The sequence below is a fragment of the Ictalurus punctatus genome, chromosome 7 (genome assembly GCF_001660625.3).
Source record: "Ictalurus punctatus breed USDA103 chromosome 7, Coco_2.0, whole genome shotgun sequence".
In the NCBI taxonomy this organism is placed as follows: domain Eukaryota; kingdom Metazoa; phylum Chordata; class Actinopteri; order Siluriformes; family Ictaluridae; genus Ictalurus; species Ictalurus punctatus.
Genome location: NC_030422.2, coordinates 26,035,100 through 26,053,623, shown reverse-complemented (window position 1 = coordinate 26,053,623; position 18,524 = coordinate 26,035,100). Strand labels below are relative to the sequence as shown.

The following is an 18,524-nucleotide window of genomic DNA, read 5'->3' as shown; positions in this document are numbered from 1 at the left end:
GATTCGAACCCCCAACCGTGGAGGTGTGAGGCAAACATGCTAAATAAGTGTGTAGAATTTAAACATGGCTGTGTATAAAATTACAGTAACTTGTGACGATTATATGATTTGAAGACAAACAAAGTTTATATTAGTTGGTCTCTTTATACGTTAATTTACACCATCTCACGAGCTCTTGTAGGATGCGAACGTTTTCATAACTAACTGGAATTTGATGAATACCACATTTCTTGTGTGAATGCCCCCTGTGAACAATTTACAAATAAATTCTTTCATCTCCAGTTTGATAAATGAGGCCCAATGATAGAACTAAATCTGTGCTCCACACTCGCTTACACAAGCACAATGTCGCATTCAACAGAGGAAGAACTGGAGCATTTTCTACTATTACACATCCATTGAGCAACACACACACACACACACACACACACACACTCACACACACTGACATGTTTATACAAATACACACAGCAGCATTGGCAGTTCCTTTCTTGATTCCCATTCATGTGCAAATTAACACCTACTGTACAGTAGCAAGTAAACAGAAAAACAACTTTTGAGAAAGAAAAATTAGATGTCACTTTGAGAAAATGTCACTTTGAAAAAATGTCACTTTGAGAAAATGTGTGAGAACAAGGAAAGAGAGAATGGTATGAGACAGAAGTCAGTGAACTCAGGTCAGATAAAGGTCAGGAAACATACTGTATATGGTCACATAATCTCTACAACTGCTGCTAATTCCTCTGATTATACCTGATCCCAAAGCTTGCTATTCCAAACGCAACAATAACATGTACACAGGTATTGTATTCAGGAAGCATTTCAGGGAAATGTTGTATAGACAGAGTCTAAATATGTCTATATATTTAACTTGGAGGGATCTGGTGGAAGAATGTTTGTGTGGAGAAAGCCAGAAGAAGAACTCAAATCAAATTGCACTAAGGGTACTATAAAGCACAGAGGTGGCAGGGGCTGTTTTCCTAAAATGGTCTTTGTGAGCTTCTGTTCAATGATGTGGCATTTATTTTAAAGAACGATGCCACAAAGTCACATTTCAAGCAAAACTTATCCCATGAACTATCCCAGAGGCATTTTGGATTCAAACTTGCACAATTTTACAAAGAAATTGTTGTGGACTTTTCACCAGATGCCTCACCGAAACCCTGTAGATCATCTATGGGATGCCATGGATAAGAAATGATCAGATTGTCTCTGACCTATTGTCTATGAACTGAAAATGTTTGTTGGTTGAAACTTAGAGGAAACTTCCACTACAACTATTACTGAAACTGAACTGAAACGTGTCCTTGCTGGATCTTTAAAATAAATGCCACGTGATTCGACAAATTTTCTAACGCAGTGAAATTCATCCTTTTGTAAGTGGCTTAAACTACATATGAAATGAAATGAAAATGAATGAAATGTGAAATTATGTTGAAACATAATCTTCATTTTGTTCAGTTCAATTGTTTCAGTACTTAATGAGTGTCTGAATTTGATTAAATTCTAATTTACGATGTACTTTTAAAGTTTTCCTTTGACCCACCTTTGTACTATTTTGTAAAAAATGACATGTAACCTGTATGAACCATTCTCTGAAGCAACAAAGACTTGTCACTTTCTGTCTGTAAAAATTGACAAAAAGGCACATTCTAAATGTAAGCAGTTAGTTAAAAGCACAGAATCAACATGCCGGGATGATCCACTAATGCAGCTCGAATGTGCTGTATTTCGTTTACTTCAAGAAACTTCTCAAAATCTTGAGAAATAAACTGAGGACCATTATTGCTTACAAGCTGTTCAGGAAAGCCAAATCGACTGAACATTTCACCTAGCTTCTCAATGGTTTGCTCAGTTGCAGTGGATTTCATTATGGCCAACTCTGACCACCTACTGACTGCATCCACAAGAAACATTCTCTTCTCGAATGGGCCGGCAAAATTGTTGCCATGCCTCCTCTGACCAGTCCCATGGATGAAGTGGAGCCAGCTGAGTCACATTATGGCCTTTCTGACATGAAGAGATTGACTTTGATGTATTTTCAAGCTGCCCATCAAGTTCTGGCCACCAGAAGTAGCTTCTGGTGGGTTCTTTCTTGCAGACCATTCCACAATGGCCTGAGTGTAGCTGCTGAAGCATGCTTTTTCTCAGTGGTGGCACAATCATTACTCTCTGTCCTTATAGAAGACATCCTGCTTGATCAGGGAGGTCACTTTGCTTTGAGACATGTGATTTCAGTTACCTCTGCATTTCTTCAACTAACCACAACATCCATCAGCTTAAACAGCGCTTGGTCATTTCTTGTGTGCCGGCGCACTTGTGCTGGAATGACAGCTGTTTCTTCCACCTGCTGAAAGTAGATGTCTGCCTGCTTTTGCTCAGCATGGTTCATGGATAATGCTGACCTACATTAGAGAGACTGTCAGCATTTGCATGGAACTCAGACTTCCCATATTTTATGTCATATGCATGAGCAGACAACAACTAAACCCACCTTTACATTCAACTGGCAGCTAATGGCAGAATGCCCATGCCTGGAAATAGTTGTAAGACACCTGTGATTGGTTAGGAGAGTGAATATCCTTCCAAGCAGGTACTGGTGGAAACACAAAATACAATACTAAGGGCTTCTCACACTATTTGGGCATAGTGGATCTCTGCTTTGTTGAGCGTGCATGACACAAACACAATTGGGTTCTTTTCAACATTGGGCATGATATGTGAAACAACAGCCTTCACAGCACAAGGAGAAGTGTCACATGATAGCTGCAATGGTAGGGAAGGATCAAAATGTGTCAGGGCTTCGGACTTCAGCAATGCTGTCTTTGTTTGAGCAAATCCTTTGGCACACTGATCTGTCCATTTCCAGGCTGGTGCAGCTGGTACAGCGGGTGTAGAAGAGGTGTGAGATTTGGAAAGAATCTTCTGTAATAATTCAGCAGTCCTAAATAAGTATGCAATTGGCTACTGTTCTGAAGTGCTGTGGAGTCAATCCTGGAAGAACTCACACATGGATGTATGGACTCCGAGTCCAAATTCCTTGAATTGTTGTAGTGTGGCATCCAGATTTCTCAAGCGCTCCTCCTTTGTCTTTCCACTGATAAGACTGTCATCCAAATAACGCTGGACTCCTAACAGGCCACACAATATCTGCTCCATTGCCCACTGGAAAAGAGATGGGACCGACGTTACCCAATGCTGTAGCCGATGGTACCTGTATAGGCCCTTGTGAGTGACTATTGTGATCAGATTATTGTGAGATGAGCCGAAGATTATTTGTATTTTGCCAATAAACTGTAATAATTTGACTTGGATGGGCAAGATATGCACTGTGGCTCTAGCAACAAGTGTGCCAATAACGACCGGTCCACAAATTTTGGGAAAAGGGGACTTGGATTCAGCAAGATAGACAGTTAAACCTTTTATAGTGACTCCCTCTGCTCCTCGTGCCTTCACCACTTGAGAGATGCTATGCTTAGCTTTATAACAGGGCAGATTGAGGTCATACAGTATTGGGCTATAACGTTAATGCATCTAAACTATAGATTTTTGTGCATTTTTTCAGCAGAAATTTGACATCAATCCTTAGACAACAGAAACTGCGGCATCCAGAGTCTCTAACAAACACTTTCACAACATATTAAACTAAACTATGTCAATTATTTAGCTAATAATTTGTTTCACTTAACAAGCAAAGGTGGATTATAGCACTAACAATGAGAATTGTTTCTGTTTTTGTTTTCCCAGTATTATGTACACAGTAATTGCAATTAAACATTTAAAATCATGACAACCTTAAGTGGCACAAATGTATTTTTGAATTGTTAATATTATAAAATGCTGTATTTGTCACATCCAGCAGAGGGAAGGATGTATGCAGAGATTAGGCTATTAAGCAAACAAACCAAGAGGGCTAGGCAATACTAAAACAACAGAAATGTTTTAAGAAGTCAGGAGATCTACAATTGTGCACAAACTGGGCAAAAATAAAAGGACAAAAGACTAACCAAGACATACACAGTAAATGCACAAGCACAGTAACGCCGCTGATGAAGACGCAAAAGCAAGACGACATGAGAGTCTGGGTTATTTAAAGGCGTGTGAGTAGGTGAGTGTAATCAATCTGGCGACTGTAGGCATTGGATGATCTTGACTTATCAGCTGACATAGAGGTTGGCTGAGAATCCTGGGTAGTGTAGTTCAGTTGTCTGTATGTGCGAGACATTTAATTTGATACATTTATCAGTTGCAAAACTTTATAGATTATTTTGATACCTTATTTTTGATGCATTATTTTGTATTAAATAACAAAGACTTTTAAAATATTTCTTTGCCAGTCTTTGCTTTTATTCTCTTCTTTCTTGCATAATGGTTCAGGAATCTCAATATTTTTTCCCACTGTACACTATTTACAAAATGGTCAAATGGTGGGTGTTTCTTTAGGAAACCCCTTTTAAGGGTTTTACAGCAAAGTTTTTACCTTTCAGAAAGGGAAGTCTAACTTCTAAGAATGTGCTGTTTACTGCATATGTAGATGAACGGAAGTTCAATAAAAAAAAAAATCAAACTGAACTAAATATCTGGAAAAGAAGCCAATTTCTTCTAAGATCAAGTGAATAGGTATCTGTTCCTCACAGCAACGATGCATTTGGGTTGCAGCACTTGCACCTTTAAGTTTGCATGTTCATGTTGATAAAGCATTGTACAGTATTTCCCCTCAATTCCTGCCTTGATTATTCATTACATCATTTCCTGAACATATTTCACTACTAAACTAGTAACTTCACTAGTAACTTATCATTGCTAATTTAACTGTTAGCATTATCTCTACTACTGAGAGCCAAAAATTCACATGAAATATCTGATAAACCAAGTCTTTTTAGCACACCCTGGTGGACATTTGTAGTCAAAAGAAGCAGCATATTCCTCCATTTTAATCATTCAACCTTTCCTGATTTGTTAATACAGATTCCGTGTTTCACCAATATGGCTCCTAAGATAGTCACGTCAACAAAGCAACACTGGGTTGAACTGAACTGGAATGAACAAAAATGATGAGCACAGAGAGAGAGAGAGAGAGAGAGAGAGAGGGGGTCTACAGTAGGAAGAGGGACTGTAACGGCCCCGCTCTGTCGCTGAATCTGTGCTCCAGTAACCGGATCCGGTACCTGCATGTCAGCACCACAGACTGAGCTGCTTTGTGCCCCTAATGAGACACTCTTGCTCACACTCACATTCCAACCAAAGAGAGAAAATACAGAGAGATGGAGAGTGGCAAATGAGAGAACAAGAGTGTGATAGGCAAAAGGGACAGAGCACAAGAAAGAATGAGACAAGATTGCATGCCAGCTCAGAAATTCTCTCCCCATTATAGAAACTCCATACTCACGTGAACACTAAACAGGGCAGACCAAAACCTCTTCAAATCAAATTAACAAGGTCACTTCAGGATGGTCACAACCTGAACCTTTCACACAAAGCTCTTTCTCTTTTCTGGACAACCCCAACCAAGACCAACCAAGCCTCTAAATTTGAAATGAAATATTGCTTCACATATTAGGTTTCACAGTCATGATTTATCCTTAAATAATTCACATTCACATTTTAGAAACAAGTTCAGGCCAGGCTGAATGTGTGCATGTTTTAATGGTCTCGCCCTACATTCCCAAAAAATTAATAGCATTATAGAATTTGTTACTTTTCAACACATTCTGTCAAATCCTGTCACTTATTACTTAAATGTTTAGGCTATATCTAATCTAACTTAGATATTTCTTAAATCCTACTTAAGATATAACTTTGGATTTTACTTTGATTGTACTTAAATACTTAGGTATTAGTTAGATATTACTAATATTTCTGCATAGTAACTTGTAATTTCATATAATATTAATTGAGTTATCAGTATCAAAGCATTTGGCCTCTGTACTCATGTGAAATGATCTGAAAAGGCAACTATCATCAAATTATTACTCTTTTTTTCTAATTGGATTTTTAATCATCTTCAGTAGTAAATGTACTTCCCATACAAATCTTGTATGATGCTCTAAGCGCAACTCCTAAAGTGCAGGTGTATTTGGTACATCTTCCAGCAGGCATCCCTCTACTGCTAGGATTTCAGTTTTGCTCTACACAAGTCCAGCCAAAAGCCCTGAAATGAAGCTCTTGGCATTAGTGTGCTGGTACATTACAGTGCTGGCATGATTTTCAGTCTTTTCCGCAGCACAGATGCCAAGCTAGGCCTCCATCTTCATCTCATCCAATAAGCTTCAGACTTATCATGTTACAACAAACACTGCACATTTTGTTAGACATTACAGACTTTACAGTAGCTGACGTAGTATTGTATTGTACAAGATCCACAGGCTAATGCTCAAATCTTAGTCCGATACAATAAACTTGCACTGCCATATTTATTATTTTATATCTACAGTGGATATAAAAAGTGTACACACCCCTGTTTTGTGATTTTAAAAAAATTAAAAGGAAAGATAAAATCATGTCAGAACTTTTTCCACCCTCAATGTGAAATTACAACGTATAAAAATTAATAAAAAAATTTTTAAAAACAATCAGGAACATTTTATGGAAAATTAGGGAAAATAAAACGTTATCACATTCAATCTCATGATTAAAAGTCATTATCATACAGCTGTCATCAATTAAGTTATTCTGATTAACCCCAAATAAAGACCAGCTGTGTCTGTAGAATTTTCTTGACATATTCTTGGTTTCATCTGATTGCTGAAGTCCACAAAGAACTTACAAAGCCTGTACAGGGTCTCACTGTCAAAAGGAATCAATCAGGAGAGGAGTATAAAAGAATTCCCAAAAACATTAGATGTACCATGGAATACCATGAATCATCAACTGGTGGAGAAAATGGGACACCACAGTGACATCACCAAGAACAGGATGTCCCTCCAAAATTTACAAAAGGATAAGACAAATACTTACCAGGGAGGCTGCCAAGAGACCTACAGCAACATTTAAGGAGCTGCAGGATTATCTGAAAAATACTGATCTCTCTCTGCATGTGACAACAATCTATCATATTCTTCAAATGTCTGGGCTATGGGTAGGGTGGCTGGACAGAAGCCCTTTTTAAAAAAAAAAAAAACATCCAAGCTCAAGTAAATCACCCCGAACCTTGTTGGAAAATGTGTGTCTGATGAGACTAGTCAGATCAGGTCTGACGAGACCAATTCCAAAAGGTATGCTTGGTGCAAAAAATGCACATCAACAAAACAGCACCATACCCAAAGTGAAGCATGGTGATGGCTGCATCATGCTTTAGGGCTTCTTTTCTTCAGCCAGAGCTGGGGCATTTATCAAGGCAGAGGGAATCATGAATAGCTACAAATACCAGGAGATTTTAGTGCAAATCCTTCAGGTGCTAGTAAGCTGAAAATGAAAAGGAGTTTCACCTTTCAGCATGGCAATGACCCAAATCATGCATCCAAATCAACAAAGGAATGGCTTAACCAAAAGAAGATCAGTGTTTTTGAATGACCTAGCCAGAGCCCAGACCTGAATCCAAATAAAAATCTGTGGTGTGACCTGAAGTGGGCTGTACACAGGAGATGCTTTTACAATTTAATATAATGTTTTTGCAAGAAAGAGTGGAGAAATATTGCAAAGGCAAGACATGCCACACTGATAGACTCTTACACAAAAAGACTGAGTGATGTAATAAAATCAAAAGGTACTTCAACAACGTATTAGTTTAGTGAAGTGCACACTTACGCAACTAGGTTACTGTAAGTTGTTTTTTCCCTAAAATGTTTCTGATTGTTTTTCACTTAATTTGTATACATTGTAATCTCACATTGAGGGTGGAAAAAGTTCTGACATGATTAATCTTAGGGGTTTTTTAATCCAAAAACCTGCCTTTTTTTGTTTTAAAGACTTTTTAGAGCCATTGCATAAGGCATTTTTCATCTGGAAAAAAAAAAAACAGAAATCATGATCATATGCGCATATTCTGTATTTTTATTAATTCTCTTTTAAGTTTAAACTCACTAATTTCTTTCATAAAGCTATAGAGAAATATAATCTGAGCCAGATCAATCAGCTGCAATTCAGCCAACCCTGATTCATAAAATGTGGAAATTGAGGAATCCATTTACTGTATTGCCAAACAGACTTCTCTCTCCACTCTAGCCAGACGGCATAACAGAGCTCTTCTCAATCCTCTGACCCCTCTCTCCATGCTGCAGTTCACGTTTCCCCCAATCACACACCACTCTGTCCTCAAACCAACTCCATACACGGCTTCTATCCAACCACATTCGCTGTGTTCTCAAGTGTTCTTTACCACCAGGCTCCACAGGCAGATCCCTATCAGACACTTTGGAACGGGTGTTAAAGTATTATCATGGCAGTCTCAGAAAAAGCCATTTTATTTTTCTCTCAATCTCACAATCCCACAAATATCTTCTACAACTACTTTTGGGATCTTGACCATTTTAATTCTCTTCTAGAATCCAAATGTCTACTGAAACTACTTTCTTCACTTCTTTTCAAACTCTAATTCAGAACCAAATTCTCTTTAAAAAATCTAAATCTATTCTCAAACTACTTTTTAACTCCTTTCGTAGCACTTGTCCACATCCCAATTCTGTTCTAAAATCCAAAGTTCTTCTAGAACTTTTAACTATTGGGAACTCTCTTCCAGATCACATTCTTAGATTATTTTGAAACTCTTCTAAATCCCTATTCTGTTTTCAAATCCAAATCTGTTCTAGGTCTACTTTCCTACCTACATTGGAAGTCTCAGAAAGATAATAATTCAGTTCTAGAAGTTCTCGAACTTCTTTCAAATGCAAAATTTCTCCTGTAACCTCCTTACAAATATTTGCTTAGAGACATGAAGTACTCACCAAAAACTCCTGGCCTGGATATGTCTTCTAAACCTCTTCTAATGTTCTTTTCTTAACCTCTTATTGAACTCTCCTATTTTTTTAGAAGGTTCTTGTAGAACTGTCTACAAAACATCAATGAGGTCTGCTCTTACCTTTGGCAGCCCAGGGGCGGAGCGGGCTGCTGTCATCAATAACATGGTAGAAGGTGAGAGGGAGGATGAGGAAGGGGCTGTCACTAGACGTGTCCACCTGGAAGGCCACATTTCTCTGGTCCAGCCGAACTGTCTCACCCTCTTTAGTCAGTGACGTCTGCAGCAGCTTCCCAGTTACCTGGATATAAAGAATACACTGAATATACATATAAAGATCACTCTTCCACATGCAAACACTTAATACACATCAAAGCACTTCATAACTCTATAATTTTGCTTGAGGAATTTAACAAATTTCTATTAGAAATGATCTAACACAGCCACTAAAAAGAAATGAGTATATATAATAACATATTTGTATGAAACTACATTATACTATGTAGTACTACTGCATATTTTTTGGGAAGTGGCAGGAAACCAGAGAACACAACAAAACCCACATAGACATGTGAAAAACATGAGGAACTCCACACAGACAGTACCTCAACTCCAGCATAGAAGCTTTGGAGCTTTGAGGCGGCAGTGGTGCTACCCGCTCCACCACTGTGTCACCCACCCAATATCATGTTTTAGGTGTATTATAATTGCTTAGGTAACAGCTTAGAACAGCTTAGAGCATTTTCAAAAAGATAATATTAAATTGGATAGGGAAGTGCAATAATTAAATTTTTAAATAATTAAAAATCTTGTTGGGAAAACAACATTTTTTCAAAATCTCTCATGATAATGAAGTTTATTAAACCAGACTGTAAAAATACAGTTTTCTCTGCTTTTCTTCTCCACCACTGGAAATGAGTGATCAATGTATTTCCTATTATTTAAATGAAATGAATCAGCAAAAAAAAAAAAAGAAATATTTTTTTAACCTTCTTTTGACCACATATTCACTTACCTGACACCCCAGCAGTAGGCTCTTACGCATGTTAGCTACACGGATCATAAGGCATGGTTGGTCATCATGGTTGGCCACGACCGCATGCTGACTGAACTTTATTGTTTCACCACGCTTTTTTGGCCGAGCCACCTACACAGAGAACAACACATTTACTATATCTTACACCTACAACTCTATACATACATAATACAACACTAATGCATACTATAGATACTATGCATGCATCAGCAGCTATATACACAGCACAGATCACATATACTACTAGTCAAACATTTGGACACACAGGACTGCATACATATTTTCAATTGTCTTAAAAACATTTGAAGATGAATGTTAATAGTGAGGTTAATGTCCATAAATGCATTTAGTTTGAATGTATATATTTTTAATAAGTAGTTTTTGCTCCAAGCAATCTTACTTACTACCCCCCCCCCCCCCCCACACACACACACACACACCCCCTACCACCACCACCAAAAAAAAAAAATTGTTTATTATTTATAGCATAAGAGAAGGAGTTAGGAGCACAGCCTATTTGAGAATTTAAAGAAAGCATCCTATGTGAAGCTCATTCAGGAAGCTGATTAGGAAGATGCTAAGAGTGTGTAAAGCTTAACTAGGAATGGTGTTATGGATTTAGATTTTTTTTAACACTTTTCTTGGTCAATGTATAATTCTTTATGTGTTATGTCATAGTGTTAATGTTAGCCTCATTATTCTAAAATAGCTTAAAATATTACAAATCAACAAAACCATTCTGTAAACCAGGCATGTACAAACTTTTGAATAGTAGACATACTAAATACACTGCAGCACAGTGAAGACTCTTATGGGCTTAGCTATTATAACTACGATTGTTCTTGGTTTACCTTGGCAAGAAAGGTCCCCGTGATAAAGATCTCCATCACCATTGTGATAACTAGCTGCATTATGAGAAGGATGATGGCAACTGGACATTCCTCTGTTATGCACCGGAAGCCATAGCCAATCGTAGTCTGTGATTCCAGAGAGAAGAGGAAGGCAGCTGTCAGCGTCTGAACCTGCATCACGCAGGGGGTATGGTTGGATGGCGGGTCAAACTCTGCAAAGAGATGCAAAGGCTATTTTTAAAAACTACCATTTTTAAAGAAGAAAAAAAGCCTTTATTTGTCACATATACATTACAGCACAGTGAAATTCTTTTTCTTTGCATATCCCAGCTTGTTGGGTCAGAGCACAGGGTTAGCCATGATATGGCGCCCTTGGAGCAGAGAGGGTTAAGGGCCTTGTTCAAGGGCCCAACAGTGGCAGCTTGGTGGTCCTGGGGTTTGAACCCACCATCTGATCAGTAACTCAGAGCCTTAACCATGGAGCCACCACAGCCCCAAATAACATCTGCACTCTTTATAGCTAGTATGTGGCACATTATCCACTAAATATGTATAAGACACATACTTTTAGACATGTGGCAAAATCTCCATAAATATCTTGTTCAAATTAATCTCTAAAGACCTCCTCTCTTCTCACCCAGCAGGTCTCCGTGCACCAGTGCCACGAGGTACCACAGCACTCCAAAAGCAAACCAGGTCCCAGCAAAGGTGGCTGAGAATAGGAAAAGCTTGTAGCGCCACTGCATGTCCAGAAATGTCGTCCACAGGTCACGAAGGTAGAGAGCTCCACGGCCACTGACATGCTCAATGCGCACATTGCTTCGGCCATCCTTAGACAAGACACGTCGACGCCTCCTCAATGCTGCAGCTCCGCCTCCTGCCACACCTCCACCACCTCCGCCCAGCAACGGCTTCAGGACATCTGTCTGAGTCTGGGAATGGCAAACCTTCTGAGGGGAAGGACTACGAGAGGAGGGAGGAGTGGACGAAGTCATGGCTGAAGAGAGTGGGAGAGAGTGGAGCTTTGCATAATTTACATTACACCAGGAAAAAAATCATATCATTTAAATGAGTGCAGTTTTATGGGATTTTGTGCCAAATAATTGCATGCTACAGTAGCAAAACCTGCATAGGTCTTAACCATTTTATCAGTTCATGCAAATTATCAATTATGAGATCCTAATGAGTACATAATGACTATATTATCTTTTTACATAACAAACAAGTGGACCTGATTACACTCAGCTCTACTTGCTCTTCCATCCAGGAAATGCCATAGTCTAAGCACCCATTTATAGCATTCCTTACAGACATCGCAACTTGGATGAAGACCTCACCTCAATACATCATCAAAATCAAGGTCACTTCCTTGTTATTACCATCAAGCATACTTGGGGTAATGGATGATTACCAATTTGTCTCCTCGGACTGCTTATTGTCATTAGTGTTTATTATTAAGTATCATAATTCGATAATCGGGCTTCACAATGGCACAGCCCCAGGGTCTCTGGTTTAATCCTGAGCTATTAATTTTGCTATTTAAATGTTCTCCCCAAGTCCAAATGGGTTTCCTCCAGGTTTTCCAGTTTCCTCCAACCTGCCAAAAACAAACATGACATTAGGTGTACTGGAAACACTACATTGCCTGTATCCCCACCTCATGCCCAGTGTTCTCAAGGTAGCCTTCAGATGCACTGTTACCAGGACCAAGATAAAAGGGTTACTGAACATCAATGATGAATTGAATCAACAGACTGCTTCATGCTGTCTCACCAGCTAGATATGAATAAATGGAAATGGAAACAGTAAAAGTAAACAATTTTTAGGCATATCCATCTTAGACCAACATTCATTGGCCAGTTTATCAGGTCCACCAATCAAATAGGTTTTGTAGGTTTACACTTACTGATTCTAACATCTGTTGCTTTGCACAGTGCATCAGCATCTATCTGCTCTCTCCATTACTTGAAACGTGAACTATTCTCAGAACAGAAGTGACACTTACATGGTAGTAGGTGGATCAAATGTTACTGAGTTTCATTTATCAGTGTCAGTTTTTGATCACAGGCCACCTGATGGCTGGACATTTTTGGTTGGTTAACTACTTCTCAACCAATTCGACTCTCAAGTGTTTAAAATGTACCTTATACACTTGCTCCAGCATAACACACATGACCATGGCCACTGCCCTGTAATGTTCCTGCTGTGCTGTGCCTTCAGAATGGTCTACCTCCCAAAAATATCTGCTCAGCAGTGGACCTATGGTGGAAAATGTAGAGTGGGGCTGACAAACTGTGCAGAGCAAAAGAGAAACTACAGTCAGTAATCAAAATATGTCATTGATTTTACCTTCACACCATGATTCCTGGTCACAGGTTACTATAATTTGCTCATGTTGGTTTAGGTATTTGTTCTAGTCCTGTCTTTGTCCATGTCCTATCACTGGCTTGTTATTTGATTGTGTGCACCTGTTTGGAGTTAGTTATTGATTATTTGTCTATTTCTACATTGTTGTGCTTAGATATCTTTGCCATGCCTTTGTGTCTTTAAGTCAAAGTCTTAGTTTGTGTGTTCTTTATTTCTTGGTTTTGACTCGTTGAGGCCTATTTGCCGCTCTTATGATTATGGATTATCCATGTTTGAAGTTGCTTGTTTGCACTTTGACTCACACTTTGAACTATGATTATTGTATTTGCCCAATATCTTGTAAAATAGCCTATGTACTGTATGTACAAGGTACGAAAACATAATAAACCAGCAACTGTGTCTACACTGCAGCTCATGCAGGTTTTAGCAAGCTGTCATGTTTTTTTGTCAAAGACATAAGTATCTCTTCAGTTTTCATGACATCTCAGTTCACATTAACAAGTGAATGGTATCCAAACATTGACCGTCCAAGCCTTCTTGAGACCAGCAGCAGAATTCCACTTGCTCATCGCTGACATGTACACAGCATTTCTAACAGCATTTCTAAACAAATAAGTTGCCTTAAATTCTCTTCTTCTATTTTCTCCTTGTTAGAACTTGCTATCAAAAATGCAAAAAAAAAAACAAAAAAAAAAAAAAGCAAAACAATGAAACAAAAAACAAAACAGAAATGTTATGTGACCAGGACTCTACTGTCAACACTGTGAACTATGAACATCACCTCAGCAGCATTACAACCAGCAGAGCCAACATGATAGCATCTGGGACAATGTGGCGCCCACAACGTGACCTTGAAAAGTTAGTCAGTCCCTTGCCACTAAAGAGCTACACTTTTAGTACTTTTAGTAGAACTCTTAGTGGTCCTCAACCAGTGTCATAATAGGCTGTCTGGAGAATGTAGTGCTGATGCTATCTAGGACAAAGAGGGGTAGTTTTTCCTCTTGTGTATAGTAGGGAAACGTGGGTATACTTGGACCCAGGGGTGCTGCTGTTCCATACAAAAACCCAGCTGCTCTGGCACATGAAGCAGGCCTCATTGAGACGAGCCTCTCTCGGCTGGCCTCTTGCCTTTCCTGCTCCTTTATACCACAGGCTCGATCAAATGCTCAGAGGGAGAAGAGACAAGGCTGACTTATTCAGTGTACGAGCATGCAAAGAAAGAGAGAAAGATAACGTTAAAAAAGAGACATAGTTAAGGAAGACATTTTTAGACAAGGGGATCTGTGATGAAAATCAGAACATTGTTCCGTTCGTGTTCTTTAAGAATCTTTATGCTATATTCCATACACGTTATGTTCTGCATTCCACATCCCAAGCTGTCCCACCATTTTTTATTTTATCATTAAAAAAGACACTACACTTTCTGCTTCTACCTGCTTTGACCAGCTATTACTGTTTCTACCAGAACGGAATACTGACTTGTTCTGTAATCTATACCATTTTATACCAACAACAATCTAAATCCTTCGTAGAATCATATTTATTATAAGAAAAGTTTAATCAGGATATACTTAGGCCAGATGTAGAGGGAGCTCCCCAGTCCAAGCTGAACGAGGCCTCACTCAAAAAGCAGTTTTGCTTTCTGTATCCATAAAATAAAGCTCCTTCTGCTGCTGTTGATGGTCCCACATGGATACCCCATCAGTGGATAATCTCACCTGAATACTGTAGATTAAAAACTACCTTGTGACCATAGAGTCACTGTACATTTATAAGCCTAAAATACTGGCTGGTACACACTGATACATGGGGAAAAAATCTTTACAAATCTTTTGATAATTAATCTTCTTAAATAGGTTCTACTTAGCGATACAAATAGGGAAACACTACGATCTTGCAGATTCCGCTGTTTTTTGTTTGGCCTTTGTTTGTTTGGGTTTTTTAATAATGTATTTAATAGGATTTGACACAGTTTGCAATCCAATCCAATTCTATTTTATGCTTTGTGATGTTACTGAAACAACTCAGGTCTGCATGTAGGACATTGGACACACTTTGTCTTAACCCCTTAAGCTTCAAACTCAGCTCTGATATTATTAATGTACCAAAAAAAAAAGAAGAGGAAATCAGTATATCTGTAAACATCTTAAAATGAATTTGTTTAGTATTGATTTTGAGTAGGTGAAGTGCTTTTCCTGAGATCTGTTTATTGCTTATTCATTCATAAATTTGGCTTTTTCTTCAGTGCTATCTAAATAAATAATATTATCATTTTTATTATAATCCCAACAAGCATCTCTCTTTTTTCCTCCAGGCTTCCCTTTTCTCTCAGTTTCTCTCATTCATTCCCCTTCGCCCACCATCCTTCCTCTGAGTTCAGTTTCATTACACTCTGATCCCGAGCACTATCACTGCATATCTCTCTCTCTCTTTCAATCTCTCTCACTCACTCTGGTTCTCTTTTCCCAGTTTCATTACACTCACAGGCACTATAATGCTGCTTCTCTCTCTCGCTCTCTCTCGCTCACCCTCTCTCTCTCTCTCTCTCTCTCTCTCTCTCTCTCTCTCCCTCTCTCTCTCTCTCTCTCTCTCTCTCTCTCTCTCTCCATCTCTCTCTCTGTCTCTCTCTCAGTGCTGCACTCACACTAGGGATATGAATAGGTATCTGTCTGCCCTCTCTGCTCTGAATACTAACACTGGGTGAACAAGGAGGGGGCCGGCTCTCAGAAAGCCATGCGTGATAGGCTGAATGTACACATAGTTGACCTCTGAACTCCAGCGAGTACACACCACACACAGTTACTGTACTCAAACTCGTACACACATTGTGCACTCAGGCACACACAGACTTAGCCACATGCAGTCAGATATAGCCATGGTGGAGTGTCAAAAGCAACAAGTTATGGGTGGCGTGCCGAATGACTTTGCAGCATCTGTTTTAAATTTAAACACGCTAAAACTCTCTCATTTCATTTCTCACTCTTTGTCTCATTTTCTCTCCTCTATTAAAGCCGTGCACCATCCCTCGCTTTCTGTCCTGTATGCACAAAAATCCTTTGTTTGGAGAGGAGATGAAAGGGACAAAAGCCACTATTGAAAAATACAACACTGTGTGTGTGTGTGTGTGCGTGTGTGTGTGTGTGTGTGTGTGTGGAGAGAGAGAGAGAGAGAGAGAGAGAGAGAGAGAGAGAGAGAGAGAGAGAGAGAAAGAATGAAAGAGAGACATAGGATGTATTAGAATTTGTGCAGTTTGTTAGAGAAGGCAATGAAAAAAGTGGAAAGTATATAGAGTGATGAATTGATCGAACACACTCATTAGTATTCCGCGGTTGTACATTCCAGCACTCTTCCTTCTCTGTTCCCAACACAAACCTCCATCAACCTCCACACAACCTCGTCACAACTTCCATTCAACCTCCACGCTGTCTTTTCATGACCTTGTCTTCCCTTCATCTTTCTTACACAAACCTCACACAGGGACCCTGACACAAGTTAAGTACATCAAGGCTTTGTTCTACTTAAAATATTCAGTGGCCATAGCATTTTTTCTAACTTTAGAGTCAGGGATAGACTTTATGAGATTTTTTTTTTTTTTTTTAAGGTAATTTTTGCCAATTGCTACCATCACAGAGACTCCACCCACCCTGGTAACTGTCTGTTCAGCCTGCTGCAATCAGGTAATCTCTTCTGATGTCTGATGGCTAAAACTGTGTGGCTCAGTAGCAGCATCTTCCCTCAGGCCATCAGACTCCTCAACATGGACGTGTCCTCTATACAGATCCCTTAGGACTCCACAAGGACTCTACAGTTCACTTATCTTATTTCTTATTATTTCTTAGTCATTTCTGTTTTTTTTATTATTATTTACTACTTAGTATTTAATACACAGTCTAAAGATGAGTAGGTCATGTTTTCATTACTTAAGTTACATACTGTATATAATTGTGTATGTGACAAATAAAATCTTGAATCTCATCAGGATCAGCTTGTATAAAGGGCTAAGCTCTCCCTCTCGTTCAAGGAAAAAATACATAAATACAGTATATAGCTCAATGTTTGACATCTACACCATATTCTTTACTGTTAATAAGTAAATTATATCTTTAACAACAGCACCACTAAAGGCCAAATGTAAAATTACACAGAAAGGTATTTAGCAGAAGCTGGGGCTGATTTTTTTTCTAGCCCAGACTGTAGATTCATGCAGCTTATCAGTCAGTCAGGTAAATACATTTGGTGAAACATCCCCTGGATGTTGTATGCATTGGGGCTAATTTATTAAAATGCACTTTGCTGACAGATCCATAACATTATCATAAGAACGCATATGAAATATAGAGGAGTACATATGAAATAGAACAACATGTGTAATAAACATGAATAAGGTGGATTACTTTCTTAACCTTTGATTAATGAAATGCCTTCTGAGAAACAGAAGGAAAACAGACTAAGCAAACCCTGTCCCACAACGTACAACTTACACAATGGGTTGACAGAACCTTAAGTTTCTATGATTGGAATGAAAGAGTTGGCTAAGGCATCACTTGAATTTAAAGGAAAAATAGAAGTAACTCATGGTGTTACTTATCCATCTTTCAGGTTTTTAGCTCAACCAGAGGTTTCATAGCAATGAGAGTTAATGATAGGTAGTAGAATTGTTTGTAGCCTATCCATTCAATATCATGACCAGCTGTCACTGTTGAGGTGCATCCCTTTCAAAATTTATGAAGCACTTTCTATTTAAAGTCAACTCACCACTCAATGAACCCTGAACAATTTCAAGGTCCGAGTTTAGATTTGTTGGTAGTGTCTGCAGTTTGGACAGTTCCTCCATTGCTCTCTCTAAATGGACAACTAATTTTGCAAAGACCTTAAAGCATTTGGTCAATGGCATCTCAACGATCAATGTTTACGAGTGCAGACAATAATAGAATTCTGATTGGACAAATAAAAAAGAACAAGTCCAAACTCATAGATTTTTTGCCCATTCCAGATAAATAGCCACATGGAGCAAATCAGACGAAGAGGAAAATTTGAAATGAAAACACTACTTAAATTTCTTTATAGTGCTTACACACATAAACATATTGCCACTGACTCATATTAGTATTTGTAATACAGTGTAATTAATAAATGTCATGTCAACATACATCCCAATCCTGATAATTATTCCGTAACCTCATGAAATGATATGTAGATGAGAGAGGAATAAATATCTGCACCTTTTGGCACCTTTTGGTTCCTGGGATTTTAAGTGATAAAATAATAAATCTACATCTAATGCACTGATCTCCATGTAGATGTGTGTGTGTGTGTGTGTGTGTGTGTGTGTGTGTGTGTGTGTGTGTGTGTGTGTGTGAGAGAGAGAGAGAGAGAG

The 18,524-nt window shown here is 38.7% G+C and overlaps 1 protein-coding gene across 2 annotated transcripts in view; it reads right to left on the bottom strand.

Moving 5' to 3' along the window:
* The window catches only part of LOC108267280 (potassium inwardly rectifying channel subfamily J member 10), a 29,451-nt gene that overhangs the window by 8,858 nt on the left and 2,069 nt on the right, over nucleotides 1-18,524 (bottom strand). For both annotated transcript variants that reach the window (XM_017471291.3, XM_047156920.2), the window contains exons 2-5: nucleotides 11,418-11,777; nucleotides 10,781-10,992; nucleotides 9,909-10,040; nucleotides 9,017-9,194 (exon numbers count right to left, since the gene is read on the bottom strand). In XM_017471291.3, coding sequence (XP_017326780.2) covers nucleotides 9,017-9,194; nucleotides 9,909-10,040; nucleotides 10,781-10,992; nucleotides 11,418-11,775 — 880 coding nt within the window. In that variant the 5' untranslated portion in view covers nucleotides 11,776-11,777. The remainder of the gene's footprint in view (nucleotides 1-9,016; nucleotides 9,195-9,908; nucleotides 10,041-10,780; nucleotides 10,993-11,417; nucleotides 11,778-18,524) is intronic.